The 17,031-nt window shown below is 36.6% G+C and overlaps 1 protein-coding gene across 1 annotated transcript; it reads right to left on the reverse strand.

The window, feature by feature from the left end:
* Nucleotides 1-64: 64 nt before the first annotated feature.
* Nucleotides 65-16,930, reverse strand: LOC140057448 (uncharacterized). The gene is made up of 16 exons (XM_072103149.1): nt 16,777-16,930; nt 16,349-16,469; nt 16,040-16,183; nt 15,573-15,647; nt 14,953-15,105; nt 14,472-14,613; nt 14,254-14,378; nt 13,865-13,930; nt 12,734-12,841; nt 12,302-12,393; nt 11,041-11,106; nt 8,090-8,177; nt 5,305-5,382; nt 4,854-4,956; nt 4,257-4,338; nt 65-307 (listed from the first exon to the last, which is right to left on the reverse strand). The coding sequence occupies exons 1-16, from the start codon at nt 16,845-16,847 to the stop codon at nt 259-261; spliced, it is 1,563 nt and encodes a 520-aa protein (XP_071959250.1). The 5' UTR covers nt 16,848-16,930; the 3' UTR covers nt 65-258.
* Nucleotides 16,931-17,031: the final 101 nt, after the last annotated feature.

Genomic DNA, 17,031 nt, shown 5'->3' on the forward strand with positions numbered 1-17,031 from the left:
TTACGTTGCGTCGCTAGTGGGAACCACGCTTTAAACGGAACAACAGCAAGTAAAAAATGTAAACTTCTTTTCTTTTTACAAAATCAGTTTAATATGCACTATAATGTTATATATACAATTGATTGGACAAAGTGTCAGTTCATTCAAATTGATTCTTTTCAATATTATAATTATCAACAAAACGATTATTTTCCATAAAAATGAACATAGGCCACTTTAAAAATAGTTATGTCCACATGTATTTCAGTTGGTTGAAAACTAGGCGACCTCTTGTTGATGTGATGATGATCCATTGTCAGTAGGCCATCTACAACGAAATAATGATACAAGTTTATATAATTATTAAATCAATAATAAAAAACAATACAGGGTCATGTATATTATTTGTGTAGACCTCCAGGAAATCTTATTTATTTATTTAATTATTTTATTGATTCAATTGTTGCCATATACAATACAAAGAAAAAGTCAAAACGAAATATAAAAGGCAAGAAAAGACCAAACACGTGCTAAACACCTATGCTAGTTGATAAACCCAGAACGGTGCTATAACACCTATGCTAGTTGATAAACCCAGAACGGTGCTAAACACCTATGCTAGTTGATAAACCCAGAACGGTGCTATAACACCTATGCTAGTTGATAAACCCAGAACGGTGCTATAACACCTATGCTAGTTGATAAACCCAGAACGGTGCTATAACACCTATGCTAGTTGATAAACCCAGAACGGTGCTATAACACCTATGCTAGTTGATAAACCCAGAACGGTGCTATAACACCTATGCTAGTTGATAAACCCAGAACGGTGCTATAACACCTATGCTAGTTGATAAACCCAGAACGGTGCTATAACACCTATGCTAGTTGATAAACCCAGAACGGTGCACAGAAATAAACAAAAACACATTCTATACAATTAAAGCATCTAGAAAGCGACTAATACATTTTACTATTTTATTGACTATTTCATATATTTTTGGGATTCTCTTCCAAACTGCATTAAAGATGCACAGTCGGTGGCTCTCTTAAGACATACTTTTTAAATAAAACATATTAACCCCTCTTTTTTTCTCCTTTACCATGCCACCTAGATTGTTTTAGATCCGGGATGACCGACTTTAGATCTAGTATAAGCGACGAAGGCGTATCTCCTTACTTCGGTCTGGGTTTATTTTTGGGCATTGTTGGTATTCCTTTTATCGTATTATGTACAGTGCTTAGATGTTCACAACATTAGGCGCTATATAAATCATAAATACAGGATATTTTTAATATTATTTGTAACTTAACTTTCAAAAGAACTGAATCATCTATTGTTTCACTTACAAAAAAAATAAAAAATAAATAAATACACACTACATACGTCAACAGACACGGGTGTATTTTTACATTTTTACAAAAAAAAGCTGAACGTACTTAAACTGTCGTTCATTTTAAAGCTTGGTTCCCTCTAGGACGTAAACGTAACGCAAGCGTTTTGACCAATGACAAGCGACATTTCGAATAATTAATCGCTTGTAATTGGTTAAAGCTTGGTTCCCACTAGAACGTAACGCAAGGACGTAAACGCAACGCAAGCGTTTTAACCAATGACAAGCGAAGTTATAGACAGTTAGCAATCACAAGCGAATAAGTCATCGCTTGTGATTGGTCAATTCACTTGCGTTGCGTTACGTCCTTGTGTTGCGTCTCGTGTGGGAACAAAGCATTAATAAACGGTACGAGATGCGTAATTGGTTAATTAATCACTTTATTTTAGAACAAATTCAAAACGGCAAATCACACTGAAATACGAATTTTAGTGAAGAGATTTGAACATCAAAACACACAGTGGTGTATCCAGGATTTTGAAGTCTGGGGGCCAGGAAATTGCCAATTTGCCGCCAAATTACCTGTACATACACCTGATCAATATATGTTCTAGGATTGCATAGTCATGTTGTCTTATAGGGATAACGATGCAAAATTAAACATTATCTGTTAGTATGTTGTATTAATATTACAATAAAGAAAGAATTACGGAAATCTGACTTGTAGTTTTCGAAATATAGGGTCTAAAACATCGCCGAAAATGATCGTTTTTAGCCACGAAAGAAGTAAAACAATTTGCAGCCTCAGTCGACAATTCTATTAACTAGTACGCCATTTTTGGTTAAAATAATTACATATAATTACGTTTTTTAGTAATTTATTTTATATATAACCATTGGAAATATCAATAAAACATGTTATTAAATGTTTATAAAATATATAAAGTTGTTTACTTAACGGAATTCTAACAAATTTATTGCTCTAAATGTGTAGAGACTTCATGGTACACGTTATGCGCGAGGGAAAACATTCCGCTGTTGCGGGTGATTCGCATCCACCAATCAAATCAAATCAACCAGAATCCAAAATCATTCAAACGTGAGCAAAGCCGATCGCGGGAAAGCTCAAATTTGATTGGCTTACGATGACATCATATCACAAAATTCTGTTCAAAAAATGAAGTACATGGATACATTATTTTTTATGATATGTGTGCTTTTTCTTTAAAAAATTTGAATATAAAAGGCCTCATATCGAGAAAAAACTTGTGGCAGGTAGCCAGTTAAGAAATTGTAATCATATTGGAGTTTAAACAAACAGAAACAAAACAAGACAAACAAACATGTAAAGCAAGACAACGACAAATTAATAATAATAAAATACTATGGAAGCACAGAAAACCCAGAATAAACTTGTTGTTTTATTATTATTAGTTATTTATGGAGTAGAATTTTTTTAAGTTTAAAAGAAAATGTATTTTTTGAAGGTGCCAATTTAATTTCGTCGGGGAGATCATTAAATAATTTGGTGCCACTATAACGGATATTATGTTGCATTAATGTTAATTTGGTAAGGGGAGGGTGGAGATTACAGGAGGATCTAGTTTTATGGGTATGAATGCTATTATTTTTCATAAAGCTGCAAGAAAGTTTGGTCGGAAGTAGACAGTTGACATGTTCATAGACGAAGGTGCATTGTTGGAGGATATTGATGTTTTGGACAGTTAATAATTTAAGGTCAGAGAAAAGCTCACTAGTGTGATCTAGGCATGACGCACCAGAGATGAGGCGAATAGCTTTTTTTTGGAGAATAACAATTTTGTTGAGGTTTCAAACATAGTTGTTTGCCCAGACAATATTACAGTAAGAAATAAAAGGTAAAACAAGTGAACAATAAATCATGCGAAGGACTTCTTTGGGCAAGTAAAATGACAGACGATATAAAATTCCAATATTTTTCGAAATTTTAGTTTCGATTTCTTTAATGTGATGTTTGAAGTTTAGTTCTTCGTCTATTTCTACTCCAAGAAATTTAGTATGCTTAAGAGGAATTTTGTGGGCAGCAAGGTAAACATTATGAGTGTCGTTAATCAAATCTTGGTGTCGAAAACCAAAAAGCATAAAATGGCATTTGTTAATATTTATTGAAAGTTTGTTTGCATTGAAATAATCGTTCACGTTCTTCAATTCCCTATTAAAAGTATTGAAAATGAAAGCAAAATTAGTGTGTGAATAAAAAATGGTTGTGTCATCAGCATAAAGATAAAAAGAAAGGATGTCAGATGCATTAATCATTGATATACAATAAAAAAAAGAAGAGGGCCTAATAGAGACCCTTGAGGAACACCACAAACAATAGATTTAAAATAGGAAGAAACATTGTTGATATAGGTGCATTGAAGTCGATTGGAGAGATAATCTTTAAAAAGGTCAAGAGTAATGCCACGGATACCATAGTTAAAGAGTTTTGAAAGTAAAATAGTGTGATCAATGGTATCGAATGCCTTAGAAAGATCTATGAATAGGTCAGACGAAAACAACTTACACTCACTCACTATCTCAACTCTTAATCTAAAACCACAGACGCACGTACGTACAGTTTTTTTTAATGTGGTTACATCTTAATATACAGCAGTACAGATTAACAAATTAGATTGCAGGAAAACAAACAAATGTGATATATACCACCAAAAAAGAGAGATTTCTCTTCTCCTTCTAAAAAATGACGACAGATCACCAAAAGCGTAAATAAACACTGTCAAGTGGCTCTCTCGGCAAAGAGTGACACATTAACCAATTTTTTAATTTTTTAATTTTATTAAAATGATTAAAACAACATAGTAAATAAAAAAGTTCAGTAATCCAATTTACGCTGATAATTATACATCATAAATATCTACTAGACACTTTTGTGTGTCGGAACTTGTATGTAGGCCTACTTACTTTTGAGGCGGGGGCGTGGGTAACGGCAAAATGCCCATTTCATCAATTTCTGTTTCCTCGTCTGGTTCGACAATCTGCGATTCTATTTCAAACAAATTACATACGTTAGGCTTATCATTAATAATAAGTTAATGTAAACTTCACCTTAAACATATATAAGCTTGGCATGGTAGAATGAATGTATAGAATCTATAGCAAGGACGTGATGCAACGTAAAGAGATTTGAGCAATCTCAAGCGATGGATTCGAACAGTCGTGTGTGATTGGTCAACTCGCTTGCGTTGCATCTACGTCCTTGTGTTGCGTTCTAGTGGGAACCAAGCTTAAAGGAGAGTCAATTCGGAATATTGGAATCGGTATTGGAACAGATTTGGACACACAATTTGAAAATTATTTAAATTTCTTTTTTATAATTATCAACTACGTACTACTTTTTTTATATGGTAAGATTATAAACCAGTTGTAACATAATTGTGTTTACAAATGAGACAATACAGTATTCTTGATACAGATCAATGCATTCACTTTGAGGGAGGGGTGGGTTATGGTCAGCTGGGGGAGGGGTGGGTGGATGCATAATACTGATTTAGTTCATACCTCCAGTTGAAAAGAAGTCAACACCTCTATTAGGCGGGGGCGACATCGTGAATGGAGTCGTAGTGTCTCTTACAACATTACCACCGTGTCGACCAATTCCTGGCTAGTACAAAAAAAAGATGTTAGAATTAAATTCAAAATTATACTAGGCCTATAATACGTTGCAAGTGACTAAAATGACTTGTTAAAATTTGCTGTTTTATGGTACGTGGGCCTAATAATATTATTGTATTGTAATTGCTGATAAAAATGACTTCCTATGGTTATATACAGTAATGTGTCGGACACTACGCATTAATCATTTCTGGTGGTTAATACTTTTATGGTATTAGTTATTTATATTTTTGCAAAAAAAAAAAGATTGTATAAAATTAGTAGGGACTTTCTTGCATTAAAAAGGGTGTATTCATTCTTTTTATTCAAATGTTTCATTACAATATGTAATACTTACCAGGGGGTATGATGGGGCTTTCATGGGGCTGTTTGGTGGAAGCTGTGGGGCTGGGACAATACCCATGTGTGTGTCAGACTATATTTTAAAAAGATAGACAAAAACTTAGTTTTTATATCAAATAAAAAAGTAAATACTGGTAAAAATATAAAACAAGAAGAAGATTCACTTACTCTATCACAGGATGTGGATAGTTTCCTTGTATCATTATATTATTTCCATTATGTGGATTAAAAGTGGGAAACAATTTTATCTCACTTGTAAAAAGTAGGTTATTCGTAAAAAGTGAGTTTATCGTTTAATTCACATAATGGAAATAATATAATGATACAAGGAAACTATTCACATCCTGTGATAGAGTAGTGAATCTTCTTTTTGAATCTTTTTCTTGGTAAAATGCAAAACAAGAAGAATTACACTATCCGGATGTGGATAGTTTCCTTGTATCATTACAAGTGAGATAAGATTGTTTCCCACTTTTCCCTTCCTGGACCGGACACACACCCTTTCTACTCTTCACTCTGGCTTTCCTCAAATTCTAGATTCACTCTGGCTTTGCTCCCTTTCTGGACACACCCCCTTGCCCCCTTGCTCCCATCCTGGGAACACACCCCTTTTGCCCTTTTTGGATTCACCCTGGCTTTGATCCCTTCCTGGACACACCCCCTTGCTCCCTTCTTGGATACAATCCCCCTTGCTCCCATCCTGGGAACACACCCCTTTTGTCCTTTTTGGATTCACCCTGGCTTTGCTCCCTGGCTTTGATCCCTTCCTGGACACACCCCCTTGCTCCCTTCTTGGATACAATCCCCCTTGCTCCCATCCTGGGAACACACCCCTTTTGTCCTTTTTGGATTCACCCTGGCTTTGCTCCCTGGCTTGCTCCCTTCCTGGATACACTCCCCCTTGCTCCCATCCTGGGAACACACCCCTTTTGCCCTTTTTGGATTCACCCTGGCTTTGATCCCTTCCTGGACACACCCCCTTGCTCCCTTCTTGGATACAATCCCCCTTGCTCCCATCCTGGGAACACACCCCTTTTGTCCTTTTTGGATTCACCCTGGCTTTGCTCCCTGGCTTGCTCCCTTCCTGGATACACTCCCCCTTGCTCCCATCCTGGATACAATCCCCCTTGCTCCCTTCCTGGATACACTCCCCCTTGCTCCCATCCTGGGAACACACCCCTTTTGTCCTTTTTGGATTCACCCTGGCTTTGCTCCCTGGCTTGCTCCCTTCCTGGATACACTCCCCCTTGCTCCCATCCTGGATACACTCCCCCTTGCTCCCTTCCTGGATACACTCCCCCTTGCTCCCTTCCTGGATACACTCCCCCTTGCTCCCTTCCTGGATACACTCCCCCTTGCTCCCTTCCTGGATACACTCCCCCTTGCTCCCTTCCTGGATACACTCCCCCTTGCTCCCTTCCTGGATACACTCCCCCTTGCTCCCATCCTGGATACACTCCCCCTTGCTCCCTTCCTGGATACACTCCCCCTTGCTCCCTTCCTGGATACACTCCCCCTTGCTCCCATCCTGGATACACTCCCCCTTGCTCCCTTCCTGGATACACTCCCCCTTGCTCCCTTCCTGGATACACTCCCCCTTGCTCCCTTCCTGGATACACTCCCCCTTGCTCCCATCCTGGATACACTCCCCCTTGCTCCCTTCCTGGATACACTCCCCCTTGCTCCCTTCCTGGATACACTCCCCCTTGCTCCCATCCTGGATACACTCCCCCTTGCTCCCTTCCTGGATACACTCCCCCTTGCTCCCATCCTGGATACACTCCCCCTTGCTCCCTTCCTGGATACACTCCCCCTTGCTCCCATCCTGGATACACTCCCCCTTGCTCCCTTCCTGGATACACTCCCCCTTGCTCCCATCCTGGATACACTCCCCCTTGCTCCCTTCCTGGATACACTCCCCCTTGCTCCCATCCTGGATACACTCCCCCTTGCTCCCTTCCTGGATACACTCCCCCTTGCTCCCATCCTGGATACACTCCCCCTTGCTCCCTTCCTGGATACACTCCCCCTTGCTCCCATCCTGGATACACTCCCCCTTGCTCCCTTCCTGGATACACTCCCCCTTGCTCCCTTCCTGGATACACTCCCCCTTGCTCCCATCCTGGATACACTCCCCCTTGCTCCCTTCCTGGATACACTCCCCCTTGCTCCCTTCCTGGATACACTCCCCCTTGCTCCCTTCCTGGATACACTCCCCCTTGCTCCCATCCTGGATACACTCCCCCTTGCTCCCTTCCTGGATACACTCCCCCTTGCTCCCTTCCTGGATACACTCCCCCTTGCTCCCTTCCTGGATACACTCCCCCTTGCTCCCTTCCTGGATACACTCCCCCTTGCTCCCTTCCTGGATACACTCCCCCTTGCTCCCTTCCTGGATACACTCCCCCTTGCTCCCATCCTGGGGCACACACTCCTTGAGCCCTTTTTTTAGATTCACCCTGGCTTTGCTCCCTTCCCTTGCTCTATTTTTGGACACACACCCCTTGCTCTATTTTTGGACACACACCCCTTGCTCTATTTTTGGACACACACCCCTTGCTCTATTTTTGGACACACACCCCTTGCTCTATTTTTGGACACACACCCCTTGCTCTATTTTTGGACACACACCCCTTGCTCCCGTCCTGGGGGCACACACTCCTGGTGCCCTTCCTGAACACACCCCCTTTGCTCCCTTCCTCCTGGATACATTTCTACTTGTTCCCTTCCTGGACAACACCCCTAATCCTATTCTGGAATTAAACAGTGCACAGTATTACCGAGTATTGAACTGAAGCATGGTGAAGAGTTGCTGCTTGCTTCTGGAGAGTCTGCCTCAGATAGCTCTCATCTTTAATAGCGTACATACTGAATTAAAAAAAAGATATGTGGTTAAAATAGGTACCAGTGACATAAAACACAGAGGCCCGAGGCCCCCTGGTTTAGGAACCCTAAGTGGCCCTCCAACGCTGGAGGCCTTGGGCGTTTTTAGCCCCTTTCGACATATTTTAATGTCATTTTTCCTCTGGGCACTGGGCCCCATAAGCTCCGGGGTTCAGCCAGTGAGCGCTCATAGCCGTTACAACACTGACATGTAGGGCATTATAATAAAAGACGTAATTGTGCAACTTTAATATCTAATATGACTGCATATATAATGTTACTACTGAAATAAAAACATGAAGTTGAATAAAAACACTAAAATCGCTAATTATTATATTATTACCTACATATTCATCTGATATTTATTAGGTATCCCAATGAAAAAATTCAGATTAATTTTTTTACATTTTCTTTCAGTTAACCATAAAGAACTTAATGTAATTAGCATTTTGCGATTTAAATGATTGAAATCCGATTACCCGTTCTAAAGTTATGGTTATTTAAAGTGGTAAAAAAATATACGATTTTTTGCCTAAAAATGGTGTTTTTTGCAGTTGAAATTGGAAGCATTTTTAAAAGGTTATAACTTTTACAATAATTAGTTAAAAGTTTTGAATTTTGTTAAACCTATAGATATCACAGAGTTGTACAACTCTATTTTTTTTGGAGCCTCAACGAAACCTATTTTTTAAATTATTGGTCCGCAAAGTGGTAGGAAAGCATTTAACGCCCATTTTTGCTGGAATTCCCTAAAAAATGAAAAAACTGCAATTTTTCAATGATCTGTAACTTTTGAACTACTGTACTAATTCATTTAATTTTTTTTGTACTTGTTAGAATGTAGTGTATATTTCATTAATAAATATATTTTAGATGTGTATATGAAAAAAAAAAAATTTTTTAATGGTGAAATTTAAAATTATAAAAAGAAAAAATGAAAAAGTATGTTAAAAACGGTGTGTACTGTTTCCTTTCTTTTACACTAATTTTCGGTAAGTACAATTATTAGAATATTTTAATATACTTTATATTTATAATTTCAATCATAAATACTATTATATATAACTTTTGAATACGTAAAACAAGATTTTAGGCCCATATGATTATGACACCAAATCTAAGCCGGGCTGCTAAGTAAGATATGCTCTTTGGCAAACGCACAATATGGGTCAAAATAAACTCATTTAAAATAATCAATGTTAATTAAAACAATTAATTGTTTACCTGAATAGTATATATAACATTATAAAAATTGTTTTCTTTTCGTATTATTACGTTATTAAATTGAAATACGGAGCTAAAGTTTAGGCCAAGTCACGGCTTACTCGCGATCAGTAGTCGCTCCGTTAAAGTATTTCGGTCGCAGTTAATGACTTTCGGCCGCCGTATACAGAGTCAAATGTAACGTTGGTAAATTAGGTTAATAAATTTCCTCGGTACATTTTAACCTAACGCATTTGCATTGTATACTTGCATAATAAATCTTCCGCACATTACATCAATTTTAAGTTGTTAAATTAATGTGTAAAACCAGATATTCTACGACGGAAAAGGACATGTCAATCTCCGACATCGCTGCTGTCACACATCTCGCGTCGAGCCGGTCGAACTCGAGCGAGGAAAACTAAACAACGTGTTCAAAATATGGAACGTACCATTCGCTGATAGGGTGCATTAATGTATTTAACGGAAAACGCCACAACAAACACGCGCGTATTTTAGAGTACAATATTTTACTCACTACAATATTCACCGGATTATAATGGTTGGATCTTTAAAATTTTGAACGGGATTTACGCCTCATGCACCATTTTAAAATGTAGTTCGCTCAATTACCATGCACAATACGTTTGTAAACTATGTTTTATCGATTTCAATGTAGATTTAGCTATAATTTAATACCAAAATCCATAATATTTTTCCATAAACGGTGAATCAAAATTGGATTTTTGTCACAAAAATTGACTTTTCGTTACGAAAAACCTATTTATAGAAGACGATTTTCGTATCAAATTAAAGCTTATTTAAAGCCTGATAACATACAACAAAAATTAATCCGCTAGCTCCAATGGTAATCGTGCGATCGTGTTTTGAAAACTGATGGGGATTTTCCGATGAGGTTTTCAACGCGCGGAAATCGGCTCGACGGGATTTTAGAACCGTTTTAAAATCGCATTTTCTCGGCAACTAATTCATTAATTTTAATTATAAACACACTTATACATAGATTAAAACAAGTACTTTCAAACAATATAAATTTTGTAAGTATTAATTAAGATTGAATACGATTTATTTAACATCAAAGTCATACTACTTTTTCGAATTTCGTCAATATTTCAAAAGTGATACCCCTCTGTGCGCTTTCATTGGGATACCTATATTTATTTGGTCACACCGTTTATTTTTCATAATTAAAAAAAAAAACCTATCTATAACATTTCTGTAAAAAAATATGTTTCTAGATAATTTTTTTTTTTTAATAATGAAAAATAGCTTGGTTATTATTGGAATGTATGATCAATAGAAATGTGTTGATTCCATGTACCTGGCCTTTTATATCTGAAAGGTCTACATAGAGGGAGATAATTATTATTTGTTGTTTTTATTATTACTAAATTCAAAGTATTGATTTACAGAAGTAACAGTGTTAATTGTTAATTGTTTGACCAATCATCGTTATTAAGTTAAGCCTCGTCTTCATCAAACTGAACAAGCCCATATATGGACATGATGATGTCATATCACTACCATATTTGGGCATATCACTACCATATTTGGGCATATCACTACTATATTTTTGTTATCAAAGTAGTTTGATAGTGTAGACAGACCTTTAAACCTTACAAACCTTTTCTGTAAAATTGTAAATTTTTTCTCCCAGCTTTTAATAGACCTTGATAGTTCTCGCTGTAGCCTGTAAAAAAATAAAATCCGCTTTATGCCAGTAATAGTAATAATAATAGTTTAAAGCACCTTGATTGGTCCTAACATTGATCAAGGGCTTCTCTCGTCCAGTGTCCACCTTGACCAGAGGAAAGGCATGAGCCAATACGTCTGAGCCAGATACTAGATGCAGGGGCTGCCATAAGAGTCAGCAATGCTGATTTCAAATGGCTAACGGGACCCCAGCTCCATATACAACAAACACTATTTCATTTCTTTTGTACCTATTTACTTGTGTTGATTCACCATGCTTTCACCATTAAACATTTTCATTACTAATTACATTACCTGTCAATTTTATCTAATGGCTAGGTATTTTGTTGCGTTCCGCTTCCTGGGTGATAATTATTGAATTATTATCTATAATGATATCTTGAAAGAATTTCATTTAGCTTCGATTTTGTATAGATGACAAATTTCGTTTTTGTAAAAGCACAAGTTAACGGAGTACTTACTCGAACGTTTCGATCTCTATCAGAGATCCTTCTCAACTGACTGCGGAGTGTTAATGCAGCTTGGTCATTCTTGACGTCATCTGTTGATGACGTTGTACGCCTCCGGTTGTAGGTTGGAGGTTGCAACTGTCCACAAGTTTACATTGGGGAAACAGGGAGGGCATTACAAACACGAATTAATGATCACAAAAAAGATGTTACAACAAACACGGGGGGAGTAATGACTAGGGCCTCCAGAACATCCACATCTTCGATCATACACAAATCTGCCATTACAGAACATGTCATAAAACACAATCATGTACCGAACTGGGAGGCTACCATCTTAACCAAAGAGCCTAAACGCAAAGACAGACAGATTAGAGAATCATTACATATAAGGAGAAATAAAGAGAAGACCATGAACCGGGACACTGGAGCCCACGAACTCTCGCATTTGTACAATGATTTGATAGACACATCACCTGGCCGAGCCCCGCACAACCTCCAACCTACAACCGGAGGCGTACAACGTCATCAACAGATGACGTCAAGAATGACCAAGCTGCATTAACACTCCGCAGTCAGTTGAGAAGGATCTCTGATAGAGATCGAAACGTTCGAGTAAGTACTCCGTTAACTTGTGCTTTTACAAAAACGAAATTTGTCATCTATATAATGATATCATTCATAAGTTACTAGAAAATATTATGAATCAATCAATATTATTACCGTCCAATTTCATTCTCATGAAATTTTTTCAATCTTTTAAGTTTGCTAATTTCATCCGTGGATTCTTGTGTACTTTTTGTCTGTTCTACTTCCTATAAGAAAATGATACAATTCATTTTCACTCTCTTAATGGTAATGGATTAGGACTAGGTTGACGGGGGCTTTGGTTCAGACCTGTCTGTGTCCTTTAATGGTAATGGATTGGGACTAGGTTGACAGAGGCTTTGGTTCAGACCTGTCTGTGTCCTTCGGCAAGATACTCTCATTTCCTTCGGATCCAGGAACATACATCTCACGTGCACACCATTTAGAAAAAGTAGAGGATCATCTAGTCTCCCGGTGTGCTGGTCATGATTCTATTGGGCCCTCTGGGAGAACATTAAAGAGGTCACCCAATAAAAAAATAATCTTTAGGCAAGCTAAACAAGATACCTTTTGGATAAGTATTTCCGATGTTTTTCTGTGGGCCGATTTGAGCCTGTTCTTTTCTTCTTCCAATTTCTGTTGTTCGTTCGCATGTTTCCGTGCCAATTGTAATAGCTGTCGGTTTACAAAATAATACAGTTTACAAGAAAAATAAACCTGCATTACAATATTAAAGATGTATTGTCCCTTTGACTAATTCCAAAAAAAAAAAAGATTTAAAAAAAAAGTGTCATTTTGAAGTATCATAATAGCTATTAACTTTCACTAAAAATTTGTCGAAAAAAAAAATCATTTAACTGAAATACGTTTTTTGGATCAAAACATATCTCATAATGCAACGTGCTTGTTTGGCTACTCTGTATGCATAATCATAAAACTTCCTCGCGATCTGTGTGAAAACACCTTCTCAACCGTGGCGTGCTGTAAACAATCCTAATTAGCATTGCGCATAATGAATACTCATGGATTGAAATCTTTGTTTACGTTTGCTAGCGACGATTTTCCACAAGAAATGTAATAAAATTAATTTACCTGTTAATTACGTAAACTTGTTTTTGGCTCGAATTTTCGACTTAAAGTGAATAACTTTAATATTCCTTTGATATGGCCAATTTAAATTTAGAATATGTTGACCTTCATTTTTTGTGTTTCAAGGGACAATACATCTTTAATAAAGGATATAATGTTTCTTCTGAAATAAAATGTTATTACCATTGTGTTATATTCTTTACATTATTATCAATTGTTAAAAATGTTATTGATAAAATTCTTTACATTTTTATTGCTAACATTGTTATTCTTTTGCTAAAATTCCTGAATGGAACCAGTAAGACCGGAACATTAGAACTGCACCAAATATTGCCACTTTTAAAGACCAACTGAACACTATTGACATCGAAAGTAATTTCTCAAAAGCACACTTTGCTATAAATTAATATTTTTGCATATGACTCTAACCAACGTACGCAATAACCAGAGATGGTGTTTGTATGTTACGGATACAGATTACGTTATCCTTATGTTAACATTATAATTGATTGACATTATTATTGTTAACATTGTTATTGTTAACATTCTTTACATCTTCTTTATTACATTATCTTTATTATTGATTGTTAATGTTTTCTTAATGCATACCTCATCTCGTCCAGATTGCATCTTTTCTTGAAGTTCTTTCTCTAAATTTTGCCTCTGTTTTTCTGCCTAGTAAAATAATAGATCAAACAGGCATGAGATTGATATCACAGAAAATGCAGAGAACCACAGACTGCAGAGAACAGGCTTTTGCCAGATGCGTTGTATGTTATTTATACATCTGACAGATTTTTATATCTATTGTGTTTAAAATATTTTAAAGTATTTCAGCTCTTTGAAAGGGGTTTCAGAGATAATAAGTGAGATCAGTGTGACGTAACCTTTCCATCAGAGAGCTATAAGCTTATAGGCTATGCCTCTATCCCAGAACTTGGCATTTTGGTTCTGCCGGACACAAGTAAAACAAGCCTGAGGCTAACATAGATTCTTACATTTTTTTTTAGATATGATAACTCAGCATTTGCGGAAGACTTTGCTTGTTCCAACTCCGCAGATAACTGTTCCACTTTTACTCGTTCTTTTTCCAATGCCCTCGATAGATTATCAATCTCTTTATCTGATTAAAAATAACAGAAATATTTTATACTACCTTATGGCAGAACAAACAACTATAACAACATACAGAATTCTGAATACTAAAGAAAATTACTTTGTTCATCTGAGTTTTCATCTTTGGTATCAAGAGCATTTTCAAGATTCAGTATTTTTTTGCGGAGTTTTGCGTTATCTTCTTTCAGACCTTCAACCTCGTAAACAGCAGCAGGAGTCACGACCTCTGGTCTCTGAGAATCCTACAATGACAACCATTACAACACACATGAATTAAACATATCAAATATCTAATCTCTAAAATTGAAACATTGAAGAGCTAAAATTGAAACACCTGATACCATCAGCAGTGGCATAACAGCTATGAGCGCTCACTGGCTAAACCCAGGGGCCCGGAAGCTTATAGGGGCCCCTGAGTAATGCCCGGAGGAAAAAAACAGGCAATAAAATATGTTGAAAAAGGTTAAAAATGTGCTAGGCCTCCAGCGTTGGAGATCCACTTAGGGTTCCTAAACCAGGGCCTCAGGCCTCTGCATTACTCTTCTGACCATCAGATCATCTCTACACAGGTGGAGCCTTACCTCAGAAGCTTGTTGGAGCTGCATCTTCAGCATGTCAATCACTCCTTCCTGTTGGATTATTTGATACTGTAATTGTTTGTATTCCTCTTCGATCTTATTGGCCTTTGACACCTGACTGCTGGCAGCCTGCTCCATTTTTAATCCATAGTGTTTCTAAATAAAATAACAAATGTATTTACTACAGCGAAATTCCGGTTCCCATTGACTGGAGAAGACACCTGCAGGCATAATACTACTATACCTTACAGATCAACAAAAGAAGAACTAAGTTTTAAAATATACTATTATTCAATTGGATTTTATTGCAAGAATGTTGTATTTCTTCACTGCATTGTAAAGATTGTGCCTTGAATCTCCACACATAACACAACTTGTCAAGTAAGATATGCTAACTTTAAGTGCTTTTTTATTAAGATATGTGAAACACTAAATGAAACAGTATTTTTAATTAAAATTAAATTCATCCACATCATGGCAGATTCCATGGTGTGAATGTGACGTGCAGGGAGAATAAATTAGTCCTAACTTATTTTTTCATGATTATACTATTTGATTATGTTTATGGAAATCTAAAATAGACTTATTTTATTGTCTTGGTAAAAATTAATATAATACTGTACCTTCCACTCATTGTTAATTTTAACGATAGCATTTAGAAGTTGTTGCTTGAAACTTCTTCGAATAATTGCCAGTCTCTGTTTCAAAGAAAAATACATTTAATGTTAATTAAATAAGTTTAGTTTTATTTTATTTCCATAAACAAACATGTAAACAAAAACATAGGTCCATCAACATAATTAGCAATAATAAACAAATAAATAAAATATTCACAAAAATTATTTATTATAAGCTGTCACCAACCATTTCTACTGCTCTTTTGTGCCAGCTCATACAAAAGCAAAACATCGCCATTTTCAGGATGGATAAACTATATTATAATTTATTGTTCTTATAAACTAAGTCTCATTTGAGGCTTAGGGAGTGGAGTTGAAAGAGTTGTGAGTTACAACCCTGGTTCTACTGTAGGTCAAGATTGAACCCCGGACCTTGGGATTGAAAGGCAAGAGAACGTTAACCACTAATTTACCTCATCTTGATTTTTCTCCAGTTCAGTTACTCGGTCATTGACTCTACAATATAACTCTAGTGTCTTTTCTTGAAGTCTGCTCTCATAATCAGCTTGCATCACATGCTTGGTTAAATTCAGGTCTCTCTTCAACGATCCTGCATCCTGGATAAAACAAACAACAAAGTTATATCATATGACTCCGTACATGACAGGTGAGATAATTATAAAACATATTTATATCTAGCATTATTATAATCAACTATATACTGTAGTACAGGAAATGAAAAAGCTCTGAAAAGAGTTCAGCATGAGAGGAAAATGTCTTACTTCGACCAGTTGTTGAATCACTGACGTCATTTCTTTAAGTGCAACGATTTCAGAATCTGATGTTTGTGTTGCTCGATCCTGACGAAAAAATCCAACCTTTTGCTGGTCCGCAATTGATGGCCTATTTTATTTAATGGTTTTTTAATGCAATTGAGAAGAATATAATTATTAATTATTAATATTAGCCAATTTAATCATTAAATAGTTATTTATTAAATATTGGTGATGATTTATCTTCAGAAAAAATAACTGTGAAGTGAAATATGTAGGCCCTTCCAGGCCTACCCTAGCTAGATAGGCTATCGTTCTAGAGTAGTACAGGCTCTCTCTCTAGTCTTACTAATACTACTAGGCCTAGGCCTATATTTAGGCCTAGGCCTAGGGCCCAGGCCTAGTAGGCCTAGTCTTTAAATGAATGATTTAACTACCTCACATCATCTAAATAATCTTCTTCGTTATCATCGCTTGATGATGATAAAACAATTCGTGCATCGGCCATATCGAATTTAATGTTTCTCTTCTTGATCTTCCAGACTTTTAACTTGTTTGTCAAACTTTTTCACATACGAATTAAAGGATATAATTTTGTGTATTGCTACTAAGTTACGAGTTGCCACGATGTTTGCAGGAAATGCCGCCCAATTATTATCGATTAGTATACTGAAATTTATTTACAAATTTCA

The sequence above is a fragment of the Antedon mediterranea genome, chromosome 1, assembly GCF_964355755.1.
Source record: "Antedon mediterranea chromosome 1, ecAntMedi1.1, whole genome shotgun sequence".
Taxonomy (NCBI): Eukaryota; Metazoa; Echinodermata; class Crinoidea; order Comatulida; family Antedonidae; genus Antedon; species Antedon mediterranea.

Bases quoted from the DNA above. Each gene is read 5' to 3' on its own strand.
- LOC140057448 (XM_072103149.1), bottom strand. From the start codon at position 16,847: ATGGCCGATGCACGAATTGTTTTATCATCATCAAGCGATGATAACGAA. The intron at 5,383-8,089 runs GTAATACTGTGC...TTTAAAATATAG, and splicing joins ATGCTTCAGTTCAATACTCG to TCTGACACACACATGGGTAT. The intron at 4,957-5,304 runs GTAAGTATTACA...TTTTTGTACTAG, and splicing joins AAGCCCCATCATACCCCCTG to CCAGGAATTGGTCGACACGG.